Raw genomic sequence first — 20,229 nt, forward strand, 5'->3', positions numbered from 1 at the left:
TAATATTTTAACTAACTATTTAAGATTATTCTGGATTTTATTTATTTTTACGAAACGATACTCTGTTCTTACGACCATGTGTTCAACCATCTTTCCAACATAACTTAACCTGTAATGTGTCAAGAGTCAAGAGCATAACACTACTATCGTTTCCCATTGGTTAATTGTTAACTCTGCTGTTAATCATTATACTTGGGTTCTTCTAAAAAAAAGTGAGGTAAGTATGTACGATATCGTAAAAGGAAATAATAATTCTATAAACAAAATGGAAAGAATTTTTTAATATTTTCGTATTTGTTGGTTAATTTGATAAAAGTGTACGTGCGCGTCATTATTTCGTACACACATGTAGTACGATGTAAACGTGTGTTAAATCAATTTCATTTAAGTGGGACAATGAGATTCTGGAGTCAGGCAACGCCGGAATTAACCAACCAGATTCGTTCCCGCCATTTCACAGTACTGTTTATTACCACTATGTTCCATACGTTATTGTGATCGTTTTCCTGTGTTTTTTACGTTCTTTATGACAGTTTGCATGATTTTTGTACGTTTGGTGGTAACGGAAATCTCGTTCAATTATCGTTAAACAATGTGAGAAAGTGAAACATCGTCTTTCTGTCAGAAACCACGGTTGACATTTCGCGTACCATATTTAAGGAATTATTTCTGGTGGTTAGCGAAACTCGATAGCGTCTTTTAACGAAAAATTCTTCGTTATACTGTGAGAAATGAATACACCTACGACCAGAGAGATACGAAGGTTGGATGGAGCACGTAGAAGATCCATTAGACAGGCTTTAGCAGTGATTCCTGTGAACAATACAGCGTCTCCTGGTGCGTTTGCTGATGTTTACCGTCTTATCGACTACCTGCTGTATATTCCTTTTAGTTTCAACTCGCTTCTTTTAGGAGAGGCCATTTCCACCGAGGTTAATGCAATGGACAATTTTTTAAATAGTCGTCACGGTTCTGAGTCTTGGAGTCCTGCGCCTAGTCCCGATGAGTTGGTCATACAAAAACGAGGGCGTCGTCGTCGAACCATTGTTTGGTCCCCAGATCTTGACACTTGTAAAAGAAATAGCCTCTTTAGGTAAAATATTCGTTTAGTATTTATCCGTTTCTGTATGGACCTAAAATCATTCGTGTGGTTCATGTTAGGAAACGTTTATACATAAGTGTAATCGAATCGATTATAGTTTAAGTTCTAAGGATCGTACTCCAGTAAAGAGTCCGTCGAAATCAACTATGGTGTTGAGAAGTACACCTAGGAAAAGGTTGGCTCTTGACGATACCAGTGAGTCTCAATTCACAACGCCGGAGAGGAAGAAAAAGTCGCAGAACTCGTCGGATAGTAATAGTTCACAAAAGTACTTCAACGGTAACTTATTGAGTGGTTTGCGAGGGCTTAGCCATGATCAGTTGGTGCACATGATCATGGATTTAGTATCTATGCAAGAAGATGGCCTTCTACAGGAGGATGAGAAAATACACAATATTTTGTTGAAAAAAATGCCAGTGGCCGATGTGCAACCTTTAATCGATACTTTAAACAATTTGAAGCAAAATATTCGAATTAATACTGCTTTGTCCAACTCGGCGGAACCATTGGCCAATGACGCTCATATTCATTTAGATGCATTTCAGGTGTGGTAATTCTGCCTTATATTTTTCTGCTCTTTTCCTGTTTATATGTTCTTTTCTCGTTTCACGTTATATTGATTCTGTATAGAAAGCTATTGTAGATCAAGGAAAAAGGCTGGTAGAATCACAGCATTGGATATCGGTAATGCATTATGTGTATGCAGCATGGAATATCACGAAGCAGCTACACCAATGGAAAAATCAAAATTTATGTAATCTGACACGTAAATGTTTTAAAAATTTGACGCATTTTTGTTCGCAAGCATTAAAAAAAGGAAATTTCACAAGCACCGTACTTGATATGTTTGCTGATAGGTAAGGGCATAAGACACGTAGGATTGGTTCTTAATATCGAATAGTGTCCCATTGTTTTATTGAACTGTTTTTAGACTCGACGCGATGGTTGCTGATTACGAGGATCTGAAAGTCTGTTTACAGCTGATAAATGAGGTAAAAGGCAACGAAAGTTAAACATGTTTTTGTTTTATATCGTTAACATCATAGAGGCCATACGTATTATAATTATTGTTTCTATACATACATATATATTTTTAATATATGCTTAAATTTTTAATTCCGATTGTGATGCAAGGACTCCGCAGGGAGCCTCAACAGTTGCAACTGTTGAATCAACTATATATTTTTTTTACTCTAACATGTCGTAATACCTTTAATCACGCTAATGAGATTCATAAGGACCGGTATTAATGTAGTAGACGTTAAGGGCACGTTAAGATATTTAAATGATATTTTTATATTATATATTAATTACTTTGACATTTTATAAATTTCGTAACCATATTTAATGTTAACTGCAACGGGAGACATTGCTTAAAAGAAAGTATATCACGTTACCAGTACAAAATAGCTTACTTCAGACGTACGTAATAATTACAGTCGTTTGTTATTTATGGTTTACTTCCGTCAAGCATTTTTAAAAAGTATTTATACAGTTTTAATATTGTTTTATCATATTTGGCGCGTATTTTGCCAGAAATACTTAGGGACGACACTTACCGCATTGGTACACAATTTCTAGCTTGTATCTTTTCTCGACAATAAACATACACGTGTAAACTTTCTATTAAAAACAATTTATTCGTCATAATATATCATGCACTCTTACATAATATATCCATTATTACTTCTGAAAGGCACATACTTCATTTACGTGTGTGTACTTGTTTGTGTTCGCGTGTTTATGTGTGAATGTGTGTGCGTGTACGCGTGTAATGGGCGTCGGAAATATTCTGAGGGCCTGTACGCTTGTCTTTCATCAACGGTACAACGGATGCACTCAGAATCTTTCCGACAGGGCCGTTTGAATTTCACCTAGGCAATAATTAATCAATTATACAAGTGTCTAGTCAAGTGTTAAGTCGATTACTCAGAGATTTTCGAATCCCACTGATGGATACTAATCCTCGACAACGAGAAAAACGTTGGGGGCGGTCGCGTTCTACCATCGTCGAGATTTTTCGATCTCTCTCTCTCTCTCTCGCTCAATCTCTCTCTCGCACTATCCCTTTCTCTCTTCTTCGCGCGCGCAAAATTCTTTATTTCTTCCCTTACGGGTCGTTTAAAAAGTGCGTATTGGCAAGATTACATTATACATCATGCTTAGGAACATTTTCGAAATCCGAAGTCTGCTCGGTCGGATTTTGAAAATTCCGCTGGACGAATAAAAAAAAAAAAAAGAAAAAACGTAACAATTGTGAGCGCAACAATAATCTGACTTCATCTAAACGGGAACATTTAGGTGAAACAAATCAAAACGCGTTTTAAGTACGCCTACGACTGTCCGCGACGACGAACGTTTCGCGCGGTACAGGTAAAATAAAAGTAGCCCTTCTGACGGGTATCGATGGATCGTTTAAAGAGTTCCTCTGTTTCAACGCCGACAAGGCGAATCGACCGATGGACATTTTTCAATGGAAATTATCGCTGATTGATATAATTAAAATTGCATATTCAACGAGTCTGGATCGGGACGAATTGAAAAGTGAAACCTTTTAAACGATCCTTATCGCGGCGCGATGTACTTATTACGTGATGAATGTTCAAACGAAAACGTTCCGACTCGCGAGCGCACAACGGGAGTCGCCGAGCTAAAAAGCGGAATCACGGGCAAAGAAATTGAAATTTCCTTTTGTACTGTGTATCGTCGATGAGATTGACTAACGATCATAGTAATTAAAATTAAAGAGTACCGTTGTCTTCGTCCTCGAGAAAGAAACAAAAAAGGCAGGTGATAGCTTAAAAAAAAATAAGAACAATGAAACTTTGCGCGTGTACAAGAATCCCTATGTATCGCTCTTCCGGTTTCCCTGCTACTTAACGATTACATTCTAATTGTTCGTTACGTTACGTGATTCACCCATGACCCGGGCTTGTGTTAGCAGTATTCTTCGTTTCGCCTTGGAACAGGAGAAATGAAAATACAAAACTATATAGAACGCTCTCTGCTCGGTTCGTTCGGATGACAATGGGACGCGATTAAATTAAGATAACGATCCGTAATGCGACGATGCAACTATGATACTTAACGAGATAAAGCTGCGAATCGAATACTGTGGTAATGAATCATCGGATATTACGAGGTTCACCGGCCGAGAGACGCGCTTCAGTCCACCTTTGCCGGTTGCACCCTTGGGTATAGCTGAAAGTATTAATTAAATAAATCATAAATAAATCAGCTGGAATTATTAAGGACAACAGGTCAAGGATCAATCACTCTCTCTATCTCTCTCTTTTTTTTTTTTCTTTCGTTTTCTAAATAACTTCACGACCGTAGATCCTTGTGGTTCGTTCATTGATGGACTCTTCAGCAACTTACGCCAAGTAAATTCCGAGGTACATAGCCTTCCTTGTGTCCCAATTTGCTCCACCACCACTCCCTCTCGTTGTCGTCGCCCTTTCGTAGAACAACCAACGAATCGCCGTTCTTCAGGGTTAACTCGTCGCTATGCTGCGCCTCGTAGTCGAACACCGCGTACACCTGGCCGTTGTTCATTATTCCGAGCTTCTCTTGGACACCTGCAGCGTGACATAAAATTTGCTCGAGGTCCGTCCTCTCTATAAAAACTCAGCTGGTTTAAAGAGAGACGTCCCGCGTCTCGTTAAAATTATAGTACTGACTGTATAAGTATTCCGAGCAGCCGTCGAAACCCTCCTCGTCCTCTTCGCATTTCTCTGCTGCGGTTTCATGGTCGGAGAGAGTGGTGGCGAATATACAAGCTCCGTGTTCCACCAGGAATCTGACCATCGATAAATTATTGCAACTCGCGGCGCAATGCAACGGTGTCCTGCGGTTCAAATACGTATCGTACAGCTATACTTACGCGAGGCGCGACTGTTTTATCAAATTACTTTACCCGATTCGAATGAAACGCGCAGAAGCCGCGTGCCCACTTACCATCCGTCGCTATCCTGAGCGTTCACGTCGCACCCGAACTCGACCAGGAACTTGACGATCTCCAGGTGACCGGCGCAGATGGCGTTGTGAAGCGCGGTGATCCCCTCGTCGTTCGCCGAGCTAGGATTCGCGACCTCCTTCGCGGTTTTCTTCACCAACTCCAGTTCACCCTCGAGGCTGGCGTCCAACAGAAGAGCCAGAGGGTCGAAGGAGACCCGCCTGGACAGGTTCGCTTTCCCCGTGCTCGACTTCAGGTTCCCTTTCTTCCTCCTCATCACCTCGTTGCTCTTCCCGTCGACCTCCAGCTCGGCTCTTCTATCCGTATCCTTCGCCTTCGCCTTGTCCTCGATGTTGATCACGTTCAACGCGTCGATTATGTCCGCCTCCTCCAGTTTCTCGTTGCTGATCGCATCTTCGTTCAGGATGGCCGTGCTCTTCTTGCAGTTGTCGGTCGTGTCGATGATCTGCGGCTGTTGCTGAGGCTGTTGTTGTTGCTCCGTTTGCATCAGGTCTGCTGGGATCTCGGTCTCCGGGAACAGAAACGCCGGCGGCATTTCAATCCGCCGGTTTATCGACACGTGGACATTCGATTTCGCGTAACGCAGCTTCGGTTGCTCGGAGATCGGCGCCTTCTTCAGGGTCAGGGGTCTGGCCTTGATGATCTGATGGTTCGCGAATTGGGTCTCCGTCGGCGATTCCGGTGGTTCCGACGTGGGTATCGGAGGCGCGTCCTCTTCTTTCTCCGCTCTGTTCAGAAAGTAGACGATAACGATTAGCTAGGGACGCTCCATCGAGTTGTTCGAGGATCGCGGTCGTCGAAGAGGGCGGTGGGTTTAATTGGGACAGCACGATCGACCTGGGTAATCCACGGACTCCGAGAGACTTTCAGAAGTTTCCTCGACAACTGTTACTTGGGCACACGGGCTGGAAGAGGCGTCTGAAACAACGTCCGAGGGGGTATTTCTCGACTCTTCCAGAGCGTCGACTTCTTCCGCGATTTTCTGGGTCAATTTAAAACGATCGTTTGTAGTTCTTACTCGGAAAGTCCGTGGAACGATGCAGAAGTTCGTTCGCGGATGCTGCGCGCGGGCTCGTTGGTAATACGAGGTGGCAAGAACGATCGGGAAACAGGAACTTGAATCTCGCCTCGATCGATCGAAGAGCTCGCGTGTACTAAGCTGTTGTCTCAGCTGCACGGTAGTCGTTCTATTTCGGTGTCTATTATTCGAGACAGGCTTCGATTCACCGGCCAAATCGATCACGGACTAATTAACATTTATAATTAACCCGGTAATCGTTTTTTCGCGCTGTGCCCAAAAAACTTTGACCGATCTACCGATTTCCTCTCGATTAGGCGAGACACCACCCATTCGCGTGGATTTGCAATGCAAAGTGCGAGGGAAAGGGAACTGAAATTAAACGAAATAATTAACGGATACGAAATAGACAAGACGCAAACCTTTGATTGATTCCTAATTGGTTCTTGCAATCGGTGATCCCGTCGTTCGAATTGTCCACCTTCTCGTGGTGCGTCAGCCGCGGCGGGGGGTTGGGTTTGCTCGGTTTCGGAGGTAGCGCCGGTTTCGTTTTGTCCTCGCCCATATTCTTCCTCTCGTTCTCGTTCTTCAGCCTGTCGAACTCGAACGGCTTCTCAGCGGTTTTCGCCGGGATCTCGAACTTGCCGTTGTGCTCGTGTTTCGCGCCGCTGTTCTGCTCGAACTTATTCTGATTATTCTCGAACTTGACCTGATCCTGCTTGAACTGTTGCCCCCCGGCGTCGTACTTGCCCGCGGGCTCGTGCTTGAACCCCGCGTTGTGCTCGTACTTCACAGACGGCCTCACCTCGTGCTGATCGTGTTTCCCGTACTGCTGCGTGTTCTGATTCGGGTCGTACTTCGTCTGGCCGGTCTCGTACTTGACCTGCTCGATCTTCGACACGTTGTCGTACTTCCCGGTCTGATTCCCGGTCTGCTCGTGTTTGTTCGACTGCTCGTACAGCTTCGTCGACTGATTCGTTTGCTCGTATTTACCGTGCTGATCGTACTTCGGGTGCTGCTCGTACTTCATTTGATGGGGGTCGTATTTAAATACCTGGCTTGGATCGTACCTCTGCTGTTCGTGTTTCGCGGGCAGGTGTTCGAACTTCTCCTGGACTTTCTCCTGCTCGAACTTGATCTTCTCCGGCTGTTCGTTGTTCGACGTGGGGCTCGTCAGCCCCGGCTGCGATTGATTGTACCTCTGAACAGAATTACCGAAACTGGTCCCGCTGGAGGTCGTGTGGATGGTCGACGGTGGGTTAGGCGAGTTCTGACTCTGATACACCGAGGACGAAGACACGTGCGTGTTCGTCTGAGCGGAGTGTTGCATGCCAGGATAGTTGTGCCTCGAGGAATAGGTCTGGTCCTGATTGGGTGTCTGATTGCTAGGTACCGGCTGGTTCGACTGTTGCTGATTAACGTTCTGACTGTTCAAACCGACGAAATTTTGCGCGTTATTGTGCCCACGGCCTATCAGACTCAACGTCTGCGGCATTACCGGGTGAATCTTCGTGGATGAGGTCTGATAGATCTGAGACTTGACTGAGAAGCTGGGCGCCACGCTGGACACCGGTTTCTGGTGCATTTGAAGGTTCCTATGGTTCTGGGTCTGCGTGATGGATACGGTGGTGGCGAGGTTCGACGCCGAGGAGCCGACGTTGTGCTGTTTCTGTTGGATGTTCCCGTGTTGCTGTTGCTGTTGCGTCTGCGACTGTTGCTGGTGATGGATCCGAAGGTTCTGCGACATACCCTCCGGGCTGAAGTTGTGGGACGAGCTGATCAGATTATTGTTCGCGTTATTTGCGTTGTTGTTGTTGTTGTTGTTGTTATTATTGTTATTATTATTGTTGCAGCTCTGCTGCATGTTCACGGGCTGATTGGGCAGGTTCTGATTGTGCTGCTGCTGGTTCGTCCCTAACAGCTGCGATTGGCCTGGGAACATTGATCGAGTCACGGATAAATTGAAGCGGTTACCTCTGGAAACGAAGTTTAGCGGTGTCGAACGTTCCGTTCGCGTTACCAACCTTGAATGTGCGACTGAGACTGGCTGTGAGCGATCTGGTGGCCGAACTGTTGGAAGGTCGCCCTCTGGCCCAGCTGGGACGCGCTCGCCGAGTGCTGGATCTTGTTCTTGTTAACGTCGTCCTCGGCAGCCTTGAAGTTCACCGTGAACTTGGTATTGTACGGCAGTGTCTGATACTTGGGATCGTTTTTGTTCAGATTGAAGTCATTGTCGTTCGGTATGTGGGAGTACGGCTCGATCGCGGCTATGTTACCAGCGGGCCTCGACTTCCCCCCGGCGTTGAAGTCCAGCTTCGACTCCGTGAACCCGGTGTTCGCGTTCGTACGGTTCCCGGAGCCCAGCTGCTGGCTCAGCCGCTGGTTCAACGCTCTCTTGCGCTGAAGACGACCCTGAAGCTGAGCTATCCTCGCGTCAATCGATGCCATTTCCGCCTGCCGCTGCGCCAGGGCCAACCGTTGCTGGGACACCACCTGGTTCTGCTGTTCGTTCATCTTATTGCGATACTGTCGACGGACAAGCGAAAGGAATTCGTTTCAATTCTCAGGGGACAGGAAAAAAACTGACTAGCCACGAAACCGTTCGGTTAATTACCAACGTTCATTTCTACTTTCGAGTAAAATTGAGAGAGGGTACAGAGGAGGGTTTGCGATGGAGATGCTCACCATAAGCTCCCTCCTGAGCTTCTCGAGCTCGGCGCTGGCCGGTGTCGACAAGTGTCCGCCGCCGCCGCCGCCGACGCCTCCGCCGCCGACACCACCGGCGCCTCCGCCTCCGCTTCCGGTCCCGGCAGCGTTCTGTCGGCCCCGTAACTCCTCGAGCTGTCGCGTCAGCTCCTCGACCTTCGCCACCGCCAGAGAGAGCTCCTTCTCCTTCTCGTTGAACAACGCCCGTATGCAGTCCAGGTCCGAGGCTGTACAACCAACGAGGAAACAACATTTCAGTCGATAAACCTTTCCAGACGAGGAGCGTTTCTTTAAAGACGGGATTCCTCCTGCGAAACGCGACCCGAGGTCTCCCCGGGTGAGACTCAACTTTCCAAGTCCCTCTCATCCGGAGGATGTTTGAACTCGGGAACTGATTCGATATCCCTGCGAGAACGGAGAAGAGTGAAACGAGACGATCGTTTGATCCGGTGAAGCGATAGTTCGCGCGGACAGAGAAACTTTCTTTTAATTATTTCCCTGGCTCCTTTGACCCGGTCCGCGATTCACCCGCGACGCTTTAATCTCCGTCGAACGACGTTATCCAGTTTCGTTCGCCTCGAACGCTCGCCAAACAGCGAACTATGGGGGAGTTGTAGTAACAAATAGTTTCTCCCATTTCTGGGGCGAGAAAGCGAGCGTGGCCGGACGAAAGGAATTCTAATTCGCGGCTGGTGAGTCGAGGACACCCGCGCGACAATCACGGCAAGAAAAGACTCGGAGAGTTCGCTCGTTATTAGCGAAACTTCGTTTCTTGCACCGTTTCTTCGCTGGGACAGGGATCGAGACGATGCTATTGTGCTCCACGGTGGAATACGTTTCGCGTGCAACGAGCGAATAAATAAAGCACCGTGGCGAATGGCGCTCGTTGAAAAATCGACACCTTCGGCGCGAGAACCCGGCGTCGTTTAAACACCCCCGTTGCTCGTTTCGCTGGCGCGTTCGTTCCGCGAACGGCGAAATAATTCAGCGACTAATCGGCCGTGCGAGCCACGTCGAACCGTAACGCGAATCACCCGCCGCGCGTCCCTCATAAATCATTCGTTTAATTGGCTCTTTTTCCAACTTTCCAACGTAATCCGCGGCGAGCCCCCGCTCGCGGCCGCTTTCTCGTCGCGCGCCATAGTTGTACATCGAATTACCGGCGATGGATGTGGCTCTTCCGCTGGAGAACTTGAAGAAGCTTTCGTTATTGAGTTTCGAGGAGCATGACGCCGGAGAGACAGCCTTTCGCTCGGAGGGTTCCAGGGAGACTCGAGATTTATGTAACCTAATTGATGGCTTTTCTCCCGAAATCTTCCCTTCGTTTCGGATACGTAGAACCGGGACAGGCGTCCTCGAAATTCCCCAACCAGGATCGATCCTGGTTTAATTTGCTCTCGACGTTCTTAGCGAACTAATTAGAATAAAAAACAAAGAGAGAGAGAGAGAGAGAAAATTCGTATCCTTCAAGACTTTCAATTATCCGGAAATCGAACCGTTCGAGGGACTCGCTACCCCTATCGATCGACCCTCGAAGCCGCGACAAGGGTAGTCCTCTCGTTTTCCAGCTCGATTCACTGGAAAACGTCGCGACGGAACCGTTCGACCGCGCTCGACCGTCATTCTTCGATACCAGGGCGGAAGAATTGCCACGGAAACTCCGCGAAACACCGCGTAAGCTTCCTCCTGCGGAAGGAGCGATACTTCTCTTCGTAGTCCTGCTCGACAGGGGAAGCCGCATCATCCCGTGGGACAGCACGCGGACGAACGCGATTCGACTGGCCTCGTTTCGTTTATCCGTCTCCGGTGTCTCATTTCCCCGGTGCGCTTTGACGTTTATTGCCAGCTTCTCGTCGGCTGCGCTAAACACGGCGGCTTTCAGCTGCCTTCGACTTCGTTCACAGACGTTCGCAATTACCTTTGCTCTTCGGTTAATTAAAAGATTCCTGGCCAATTCATACATGGGACAGTGGACGAGGGAAACCGTGGAAGGGCTCGGCTGGATTAAACGCTCGTAAGCGGTGGGAGATTGTGTACCTCGCAGGAGATTACCGGCTTTTCAATACCTTAAACGTTAATTAAATTCTTGGTCGTTTTTAAGCAAAAAAATAAAAAAAAGAAATCATCGATCGTTAAAACGATTCGCTCGATTCGCTTAATCTTGAGCCAGTGGTCTCAGGTGCGCGGGTCTTTCACCGTCTTAACGTCATTTCCCGCGGGACGGAAGCTGCGAGCCAGAGACGACGACGACTGGGGAACGGAAAAAGCGTTGAAGAATGTGGAAGAAAGCAGGCTTTGTCGCGTTGCTCCGCCGTGGAACGAGCTGCCTCAGCCACGCCTTATTAGACTTTTCATTTCCATTCCTCTTCCGTCCTCTCGCCCCGTTTCTTCTCTTCCTCCTCCATCTTCGTGTCCTCGCCGCTCCCGACGAGCCTGATGAATACCCGCGGTGACGGATACGTTGCGACTTGGCGAGACTTTCGACTTCCCTCGAAGTTACCGCGAACGGCGTGCCTCGAGTCGCGTTCCTCGTTTGTTTCTTCTTCTGGCTAATACGGAAATTATGTCGCTCGTGGGAGAAGCTCTTGGAAAATTCAGCTTGAGTCGAATCGCTCGCGACGGAACCAGCTGGGCGGGGTGCGCGACGGGCTGCTCGCTGGGAAAATTGGAAAACGGGTTGCGACCAGGTCGCGCATCCCCGTTGCCTCGCGAGGCCGCCGCGAGCGTAGACTTTCCGGGCAAGTTCTCTAATTCGACTCGGAAAACTCTCCACCGGTATTAGTTCCGCCGCGAGTATACACGGCGGAATTCTGAAATTTCAGCCCGCGCGAGGCCGTCTCCCGCCGAAGGGGGATGACAAACGTTATAAACGGCACCGTCGCCTTATACAAATAGGTTCGGCTCGGTTAAGGCGCGTGGAAACCAGTTTCAACTCTTCTGGCCGCGAGGAATTTTATTCGTTGCCCTTTTTCTTGCTTACGCGGACAGACTCGAGAACCCACCCAGCCGGGACACGCCCGAGATCCTTATTCACCGTGGAAAGAAACGAAACTGGTAAAAAAAAAAAAAAGGAAAAGAAAAAAAGAAACATTGGTAGCTAAGTATTCGAGGAACGTCTTCGACCTCCCCCTCGTTGTGTCGCGAGCTTTCCACGGAACCAGCGACCAGCCGCGTCTCTGAAAATCCTGCGAAACCCCCGGTGAAAAGATGGCTCCTCGATCGAAACGACGATGATGGGATTGAAAGCTCGCTGAACGATGCAGCAACGAGGTTCGAGCATCGTCGAGACACCGTGGTGGTTTTAATTGTACACGCATCAATTAAAAGGTGGGAGCATTTAATTAAAGGACCAAGCCATCGTATCGCCGCGAGTCCCTCTTCAACACGTACCACCCGGGAAACTTGAACGGGTCCAGTGGTTTCGACGTTAGAAACATCGAGTTAACTGGTTAATAATTACAGCTGCGGACCTCGCGGAGTTTACGTTCCACTTTGGCGAGCTTCAGCTTTGAATCCTTTCGTTGTTGTTTCGGTGGAATCGCGAACGATAACACTCGCGCGGTGGACTAACGAACCGAGAGGAGAAGTTTGCCATTTTTAGCTTGCTCTTCTGCGAAAATAGTTAACGGGGACCAGCTGAAAGCCGTAATTATTCGTTGCTCGATTCGAGTTCGATTCGTAGAAGGAGCAGGAAGCGGAGGACGGGGATGATTATCGATTTCGCGAGGACGCGGCGCGTGTATCATAGAGTTCCACGCGATCGCGATTGAACCATCGCGAAGCGGACATTTTCACGAGAAACTGTTACGATCGCTCGACTCTCCGCGTGTTGGCTCCTCTTATGCAAACTCGCGACGATTTCCCACGTTTATCAGCGAACGAGAGCTTCCGTGCGAGCTTTCACTGGAAACGTCCATTTCCCTTCGGTTTCCAGGAAATTTAGAAACTTCTTGCCAGCTCTTCGAAACGAACTCCACAGTTCTCTGTTTAAACTATTAAAGATACGCGTATTTGATTATCGATTCGTTTTTGTAAAAGCGAACGAGGGTCTAGATTTAGATTCGCCGAGGAACCTTTCTGGTTCGATTGTTTTTCACGCCGCGTTTGGTTATCGAAGCTCGTTTCGTCGACGTTTGCAACAAAGCGACGGAAAATTTCCCACAGAGAATTAAAACGTAGCACTTCCTGTGCGAACGTTACTTCCTAAGTAGCTTCGCGGCAGGATGAAACGAGTGTCAGGACCAAAGGGAGCTCTGGAAGCTGTTAGAAAAACCCAAGAGCTTCCTTTTAGCGAGACTCCTTCTTGAACCACTCCGACCATACGAATATTCCCTTATTTACCTAATTTGCAATCCTGCCGCGACCGTTTCGAAACGAGTACCAATCGAAATCTCGAACGCGTTAGGCGTTCCATCCGGCTTCGATCTTCCGAGGAATCGCGTGTTGGAAACCAGCAGTTTTACGCCTCCTTTTCCGGGAAGTCGTTCAATTATCGAGGAGGCGGTTCGATCGCGTCTCTAAAATTACGATTCGCGAACGGGCCACGGGTTATTCGCGGGCGAACTTCCGCCGAAATTAACCCCGCGGGGCCGTGGACCGTCCGACGCGAGCCTCGACTCCGTAATCCGCGAGAGGAACGGAGAGACGAACGGAGGGAATGATGTATCGTCGCGTGCCGCGATTCTGCGATGACCCAGAATTCCATTATCGAATTCTGGCCGCGTCTACCGGCTCGCGGGCCCTCGCGGCTCGTGTCCCCGTGGCTGGTCCCGAGATTCGATATCCATGCCGCGGATACACCGTGTTCTACGTGTACGAACTCGATGGAATGGCTTCGATACGACCGAGCACAGCCGCGTGCCTCTGCTACGATTCGACTTTATCGCGCGCTCCTTCGTAACTTATCCATGGGAGGACGCGCGCGTGGGCGTACACGATCGTCCAGCGATCGAACGAATCGGTAGGAAATTTCGAGGCAACGCGAGGTTGGTACCTCGACTGTTCGATACCTGGCAAAGGAAGGAATTCGAGATTCGATGGAAAGGAAGCAGGCAGATCGCGATGTATGAAATACTCCTCGAAACCTTTGTCACGGATGCCTCGAACGCGTTCCAACGTGCCACGGTTCCTCCGCTTCCGGGTCGCGGAGACGGAATAAGAGCGAAGCCTTCGAAAAATCGCCGCGTCGCGTGCTACGACGGAACTCGTAGCGACGGGGGGTTCCACTGGCGTTCTACCGTGAATACAAAAATCTGTCGTGTCTCTCGAGCGACCATCCGGATCCTTGGAAAAGTTTCAACCGTGTTTTTCATCGTTCCAGGGACCGCAAAGCGTTACAGGCTCGCGGACGCTCCTCGTCCGAGAAATCTCTGTTTTACTTTTACTTCGACGAGACTTGCTCGACTTCGAGCCGAGTTCGTCTTAGAAGATGAACCCGGACGAGATAATTTGGCGGCGTCGCTAGTTGGAAAACTGGCGTGCAGGCCTGGTTTAATTAAAAATCGCTACACGCTGCCGTATATCGTTGCTCCAATTTCTTCTGCTTCCGAGCGGGCGATTTTCCGACGATGAATAATGTACGCGAAAGTATGATTCGAATTTAATGCAACAATTCTTCCCGCTGGTCCTCTGTCGCGACTCGAACCCGCCCCACTGCCGCTCCCGGCCTCTATTTCCTGCGGAAACGAGATTTCCCGATCGGGAGAGCCTGCGGGGCATTACACGGGAGCCAGGATGAAACACGGGCAATAAGGACGGCGTCCCCTCGGTAAGGACGCGTATCGACGGGCATTCGATCAATCCTCGTTGAAAACCTTGACACCGTGCTCGCAGAGTTCGCGAATAGAAACGGTCAATCAATCATTCGAATCGAGATTTCGCCCACTTTCGTGGAATCGAGACGTCGTTTCAGCCGTGAAACGAGGACCAGCGTCTACGCGTCTGTGCAACCCAGCGACCATAGAGAGCAATTGCTGCGAGAGGAACGAGCAGGTTCATCGAGGAACTTTCGAGAGTAGAGCAAACCCCGCGGACTTGGTCCTCGAACTTTAGAGCTCGCACGCGAGGAACGTTCAACGAGTGGGTGCCATCATCTTTATCTTTCATCGGAAGCAACCAGAAGCCGTCCGGTTAATCTAAAATTAATCCCACTCTCGAGAGAATTACGAGGCGACGAGGAAGCCGCCAGTCTTCGAAGTTATTCGCGTAGTCGCTGTTAATCCGGCCAAACTGGGACAATTTTTTGCGTCCACCGTGATACAGGAAAATTGTACGGTTTCTGTGCACACGGCGCAGAGAAGAAGCACTGTTCGCGACCGTGTGAGACGGTTTGCTGGAGCAGTTGCTCCGAGAGAAGCGGAGCTTTTCAGAGCAGAGAGGCGAGAAAAGCTTGGCGAGTGGTAGAAGGAAGCGACGAGTGGCAGGGGATCACGTCCGTCTCTCGTTTTATTTGTTCACCGCGGGAAACCGAACAACGCTCGTTCGATCATATTCGTGCTCCGTCGAAACGAGATTTCGCGATCGGAAGGGGGTCACGGTTGCGTTAACCCAGTTGGAGAAATTTAGCCGGGGCAGAGACTCTGGGAATATCGTTACCAGCATCCGAGCGTATCTAGCGGTGTCTCTGCGACGTCTTCTTGTCCGTGAAATTCTTCCAGGACAAGTGACGAGTTCCACGCGAAACGAGAGACGAGAGGCGACGGACGTGCACGCGTAATCGTTAATTGGCGAGGAATGCGTAATTAGCCGGGGCGATTCGCAGAGACTTTTCTTCCTGCTTTCGTCGCTGAGTGAAACTAAAAATACAGGATTCGCTCGTTAGACGCGCAATTAAAAGCAGCGCCGCTCGCGTTGTTAATTAAGCAAACGTTCGAGCGTGAGCCTTCCCTTCTTTCTTCTTTCTCGTTTTCTCGCCCCGGAGCTGAAGAAGAAACGGCACGGTTCCACGAGTCGCTTCACTTTTAGAACCACGAAACCGTTTTAAAGCGACGCTCGATCCTGCGGGTTCTCGGCTGCGGCCTGTTTTCAAACCTGTAACCCGCTCGAGGCCGCGAACAGTTTTCTCCGTCTTCTTTTTTTTTTTCTCTTTTCCCTAACGAATTACAATTTATATTTCGATCGAAGGTACTTCGTTTAATCGCATCTACATCCGCGTTGCTTTCCAATTGGATCAAGGCCTTCGTTCTCGTTTAATCATTTAGACGAGTCGTGTCGATGCTTCGCAAGTTTTTCCTTTCGACGAGCCGACATTGGTTTATTCTGACGATAGAAATTCGCACCAGGTCGATCAGAAGTAACGAGGAACTTTTAGAACTGATTAGAGGAACTGCGGTTAGGATAAGTTCCATTTTTAACTTCGCGTCTCGTTTACACTTTCGAGTCGATTAAGAATAGTTTTACGATTCGAAATCTCTCTCGTTCCTTCGCTCCGACAGGCTGTCCCGGATAATGGTGGAGACTCGAAGGGAAAATGGAGTGTGTGGAAGAGGTCAGTGCGATGCTCAATTTAGCCGCGGGACATCCAGAGAAGAACCCTGTGTACCTTCAGCCAGCGTGGAAGAAGTTGCGACGCGTTATATACGTGTGTAGAGGGTTGGAATGAAACGAGGGAACGACGGGCTGAAAAATCGAGTCGGAACACGCTCTCATCGAGGTTCGAGAAGAGTGTTAACTTTTAGCTGAGAAGCAAAGCGATTCTCGAAAGTTTCGCGAAGAAGTTGAAGCGATTTTAGATACATATATACGTATCTGAGACTTGGCTTAAGCTTCTATCGCCCGTGGGACTCGAGGAAAAAAATTAATTAAGATCCACTCCGCCTCGCTTTCCGTCAAAGAAGGTAATTACCTGGTTGCTCGGGTATAGTTGACTATTTCCACGCTGTTGGCTCAGGTAGCGCGTAAATTTTTGAAAAAAGTTCGCTTCCCAAGCCAGGCCACTGCGACAATTCCCCTCATTTTCCCGTCGAACAGAAACCTTCCAAAAATGTGGTCGACGAGAAAAAGTAGAAACGCCCCGAGCCACGGTGAAATTAGTCTGCGGATAGCGTGGGAAATTATCCGCCCCACCGCAAAGGCTCGTCCGCCGTTTCACCCTCTCCGTTCACCCTTTGACTCCGTTGCGAACTTGAATTATCGCTCGACTCGATCGCCCATCGTCGCGAGTGCGTCGGTTTCCGGCACGAATCTGTTGGAAATAATCTATACAGGGGCGGGGATCGCGGCGTTCGGGAAATATCTGTTTGAGATTCATAGAAGGCAGCCGTTTTTACGCTCGAACCGGGACGAATCCAGCGGAAAGCTTGCTCTGTGATAAATTTCACCCCCGTTGAAACGTCTCGGGACGTTCGTTCCTTCGTTCTCCACCTCGAGTGCCGACTTTCGAGCTCGTCGCAGCTCCTGGAGATTTGCAGACGCGACGTCAAAGTAGATTTTAATAAATCACGGTTACCCGCTCGCGGACTGCCGCGTTCTAAGCCGCGTTTCTACGATCGCACCGTCGACGCGGACGTTGTACACCTTACGGACGCATTAATCCACATTACACCGCGCGCCTAATCTCTTCGAATCACAATTCCGCTCGCGTTTCCCGCGTCCCAGCGAACGCCACCGAATAATCCTCCTTGCTCTCGAGATTAAGCTATTAACATTAGCCGTTTCGCTATCAAGATCCAGAATATCCAGCCGAGTTCACTCGCGGCCGCAGGGATTACCGGACGACCGCCACTTTTTAAGGACCGCTACGAAGTTTCGATTATCCCATCGAGTATCGACTTCATCGGACTGTCTTCTCCATTATTAACTCGACGTAACGAGTTGCCTTATTAATCTTCTTCGAAATAGCGCAAGCTTCTCTGGTTCTCTTACTTTTTTCTTTTTTCTTTTCTTTTTAGGTCCCCGTAAAAGAAGAAGCAACGTTGCCAACGGTATTGGACATCCCCCATGGCGCGTAGGTGAAATTATTAGAATTCATGGGTCGTCAAAAAGTTGGGCCATTACTTAGCGAAATGGAGGCTACTGGATGGAAAATACGAGCCGGCCCCGATTACGCCGCTACGTCTGTCAGCCCATGCGGTGGATTTCACCGCGAGACGGAAACTCCGCGAGAAATTTATTCCCCGGGAGAAACTCTAGCCTCGTGCAGCGGTCCATCAGTGGTCTTTCCCTTCTCGCGAGAAGATACGCCTTGAAACGGTCAATTATTTCCCGTACATCTCTTTCTACCCGATATTAGCTCTCCATTGCGACGGTTGCGACCGACGATGGCTCGTTGATTGAGTCACCGCTGCTTCAGAAACGAAAATCGCTTTCAACGACTCTTTCTTCTCTCCCCTTTTGTCTGGACTCGAGACGCGACGAAAAAAACAAAAAAAAAACAAAAGAATCCCCGGCACTGAAATGCAGATATTGCTTTCAATAAAGAACGAGCAAGATTGGATTCCCCCAGACGTCTGTCTCCGTAAAGAGAGAGGATTGTTTCCATCAGCTGGTCCATGGCATCGTCGAACCGGAGCTTCCCTCGTCGTGGAACATCCGCTGGCTGAAAGCACACGAGACGGACCCGGGCTGTTCTTCGTCGAGACGGACGACGCGGATCAAAGAATCTTACGAGGTTTATCGCGGAACGAAGTAAGACCCTGTCGACGTCGTACCACTTCCCGTCATATCGCGCGACGTCTCGAATCGCTACGACGATCTTCCACCCCCTCGAAGCGATCCTCTGTATACCCTGTTACCGCTCGAATTCGAACCGCTCTTCCCAGCGGGATCGACGTTGATATCCAGGAAATGAAATTCCCGTGGAATCTTGGCGAACCCTCGAGACGGGGCCAGGAAACATTTCGGGTGGTAAATACGACGTTTCAGAGACGAGGGAACGAAAGAAGCCGGCGGTCCGTGACTTTTGCCGGGGCGAGTTTATTCGCGCCACCTAATTCTGTCCGCGAGAACGTACGACGGAGGCCAGTGAAGCTCCCTTTAATTAAACCGAGCCCCGCCAGCTGCCATAGAGGCGACCGTTTAATTCGGTGGATTTTTTTAAATAAACCGCGCCGCGCTTGGATTACCAGGCTTACGGGACCGCGTGTCTATTCCGTCTCGTCCGTTGCTCTCGCGCGAAACGAATGTTTAAAAAGAGTCTCTTTGATTGCGAGCCACCCTCTCTTACGGATGGCTCGCGGGAATCCCAAGATATTTATGAGTTTCAAGGGACGCGAGTATAATTTCGGTGAAACGCGGGAGAACGGGTTTCGAGGATGCGACGATTAACGCTGGCTGAATATCTAGCGCTTAATTCGACGAGTATCGTCGTGAAATCTCCTCGAAGATTTTGATACTCAGAGGTGAGGAAGCTACGCGTTCCGTAAACCTATTTCTATTATAACTCGTTCATGGTTCGCGGGTATATCCGTTCGGGACGATAGAAAGTTGGCGTAGACGTTGGAACTCGTAACAAGTACAACACGGCTCGTGCTTCGACCGATGAATTTCCATAATTCGCGTTTCCACGTGTAACGGAAGACAGCCACCCCGCGTGGGTGGAATAAGAAGGGTGGGAGTCGCATGAATTTCGAGCGGCTACGCGAATACGACGCCTCCTCGACTGGCGGGGCCCTTATTCTCAGCCGATTGCTCTTTTCGTCGGTCTAATCTCGGTCCGCCGTTGTCTCGGTTGCAAAGTTGCTCGTGGAAACTCCGCGGGCGAGTTGCTGGTGGCTAAGTTCCATTCGACGAAGGAAACGAGCGAGCGCGGCTGATAAGACAATGAAAACGATGATGCGAGAGGGGCCAGGGAGACGTCGAATCGAGTATGACTCCACGTTTAATGAGGGGTGTTAGAAATACGTGCCGGTAATGAGTGCTGCTTTCTCTGAATAAGATCGTGGTATGCTGGACCGGTTGAAAAGCCGAACTTCGAAGTCGAGAGAAGTCGAGCGGGGTTTGCGAGGCCTCCGGAGAGGGAAAGGTGTCGCTCGTAACGAGCCAATCGACGTATTCCTTATCTAGAAAGAGCGCTCGAGGGCTGGGAATCTTTGGAAGGTGGCTCGAGGGGATTCGTCGATCTGTTCCACGACTATGAAATTCGAAATTCGAAGGGCCTTGACGTTCGAGCGAGATTCTAGGATCGCCTCTTATCGTCGACTCTCGGAACGACACCTAAAACCGTGCGATTTCGGGCAGAGATTCCGTCGCAAATCCTCCACGGTCTTATTCAAGGGACGCTCGAAGGGAGGGACCGTGGCGGATCGTGGCCGTAAATACCGCATGTGCATCATACGAATTCGAAATGGAAAAAGGGAGAGAGAGAGAGAGAGAGAGAGAGAGTTAGGGGTCTATTTTGTCCGCGAAATCTTTATTGAATCCGATATACGTATTCCTTTGCGAGCAGGCTCGTTCGATATCCTTTTACGAGACCGTTCGATCCCCCTGAAA

The 20,229-nt window shown here is 49.0% G+C and overlaps 2 protein-coding genes across 2 annotated transcripts in view; one reads left to right on the forward strand and one right to left on the reverse strand.

Annotated features, from left to right (window-relative positions):
* The window catches only part of LOC143424893 (uncharacterized), a 100,948-nt gene that overhangs the window by 15,409 nt on the left and 65,310 nt on the right, over nucleotides 1–20,229 (reverse strand). Inside the window, exons 5-12 of the mRNA XM_076897254.1 lie at nucleotides 8,782–9,029; nucleotides 8,121–8,622; nucleotides 6,519–8,028; nucleotides 5,060–5,806; nucleotides 4,783–4,949; nucleotides 4,481–4,680; nucleotides 4,277–4,303; nucleotides 2,662–2,725 (exon numbers count right to left, since the gene is read on the reverse strand). Of these exons, the coding sequence (XP_076753369.1) occupies nucleotides 2,662–2,725; nucleotides 4,277–4,303; nucleotides 4,481–4,680; nucleotides 4,783–4,949; nucleotides 5,060–5,806; nucleotides 6,519–8,028; nucleotides 8,121–8,622; nucleotides 8,782–9,029 (3,465 nt within the window). The remainder of the gene's footprint in view (nucleotides 1–2,661; nucleotides 2,726–4,276; nucleotides 4,304–4,480; nucleotides 4,681–4,782; nucleotides 4,950–5,059; nucleotides 5,807–6,518; nucleotides 8,029–8,120; nucleotides 8,623–8,781; nucleotides 9,030–20,229) is intronic.
* On the forward strand, nucleotides 700–2,200 carry LOC143424247 (uncharacterized). Its single transcript, XM_076896207.1, has 5 exons — nucleotides 700–837; nucleotides 913–1,093; nucleotides 1,200–1,647; nucleotides 1,733–1,959; nucleotides 2,034–2,200. Exons 1-5 carry the CDS (start codon nucleotides 732–734, stop codon nucleotides 2,113–2,115), a joined length of 1,044 nt encoding a protein of 347 aa, XP_076752322.1. The 5' UTR covers nucleotides 700–731; the 3' UTR covers nucleotides 2,116–2,200.

This window comes from Xylocopa sonorina, chromosome 6 (assembly GCF_050948175.1).
Source record: "Xylocopa sonorina isolate GNS202 chromosome 6, iyXylSono1_principal, whole genome shotgun sequence".
NCBI classification, from domain to species: Eukaryota; Metazoa; Arthropoda; class Insecta; order Hymenoptera; family Apidae; genus Xylocopa; species Xylocopa sonorina.

Bases quoted from the DNA above. Each gene is read 5' to 3' on its own strand.
- LOC143424247 (XM_076896207.1), top strand. From the start codon at position 732: ATGAATACACCTACGACCAGAGAGATACGAAGGTTGGATGGAGCACGT. The intron at 1,094-1,199 runs GTAAAATATTCG...AATCGATTATAG, and splicing joins AAAAGAAATAGCCTCTTTAG to TTTAAGTTCTAAGGATCGTA. The intron at 1,648-1,732 runs GTGTGGTAATTC...GATTCTGTATAG, and splicing joins TTCATTTAGATGCATTTCAG to AAAGCTATTGTAGATCAAGG.